The 905-nt window shown below is 56.7% G+C and overlaps 1 protein-coding gene across 1 annotated transcript in view; it reads left to right on the forward strand.

Annotated features, from left to right (window-relative positions):
• Positions 1-905, forward strand: part of TRIT1 (tRNA isopentenyltransferase 1) — an 8,467-nt gene that overhangs the window by 3,475 nt on the left and 4,087 nt on the right. The window contains exon 7 of the mRNA XM_010136528.1: positions 428-505. Within this exon, the coding sequence (XP_010134830.1) occupies positions 428-505 (78 nt within the window). The remainder of the gene's footprint in view (positions 1-427; positions 506-905) is intronic.

Raw genomic sequence — 905 nt, forward strand, 5'->3', positions numbered from 1 at the left:
TTTCCCTTGCCCCAGGCCTCCTTGCAAGAGGTACTGGGCACAGCATGACTTGGGATCTGGAGCTGGTCCACCCCTTGGACCCAGTGGAGGTCCCAGGCAGGTCGATCTGTTCGAGGAGGGTTCAGTGCGAAGTGGAGGCGGAGGCTGAGGAAACCACAGAAATGATTAAAGGCTTGAAAACAAGTAGTGCAGAAGGGGCTTGTTGTGTCTGCTCAGGAGGTGGCTACAGAGGGATACGATAAGTTTGGTACTAAATATTGAAAGGTTGTAAAGCACTAAACCATCCCCTGGGCCCTTTGTGTGAGCACAAGGAATCCTGGGCTCTGTTTGTGAGGAGAACTGTTCTGTTAGGTGTTAGGAGAGCAGCTTGTCCTACCTGCTAAAATAAAAATAAAGCTTTTCTTTTTTTACTCCCTCTGCTTCAAAGGGATCCAGGCCCTGAAACAGGTGACAAAGAGGTATGCCCGGAGGCAGAACAAATGGGTCCGAAACCGCTTCCTGAGACGTAAGTCCTCTGTTGCTGCCCTGCCTCGCCATCCCTGTGCTCACATCTCTTCCCACCCCTCCTCAGCACATCTCCTGTGCTCAGAAGTGCCGTCAGAATGCCTGATACCCCAACAGAACAACACAAAAGGCTCAGCCCCGTGTCGGGCAGCCAGAGGTGGTGACAGTCACAGCATCCTGCCAATGGCTCCGGGAGGGCTCGGGGAGGGTGTGCCCAGCGTGGTCCCTCTCCCCGTGCACCCACCGCACTCCCTGCACGGGGTGAGCAGCCCGTTTGACAGCTTCCCTCCAGATTAGGAGCAGGAGCCTGCTGCCTGCGCTTAGCCCGGGCCGAGCTCACCGCGGTGGCAGGGAGCCAGCAGGACTTTCCTGTCCACGCCCCAGCTTGGAGCAGGGACCGC

This window comes from Buceros rhinoceros, unplaced genomic scaffold (genome assembly GCF_000710305.1).
Source record: "Buceros rhinoceros silvestris isolate BGI_N320 unplaced genomic scaffold, ASM71030v1 scaffold30765, whole genome shotgun sequence".
Classification (NCBI taxonomy): domain Eukaryota; kingdom Metazoa; phylum Chordata; class Aves; order Bucerotiformes; family Bucerotidae; genus Buceros; species Buceros rhinoceros.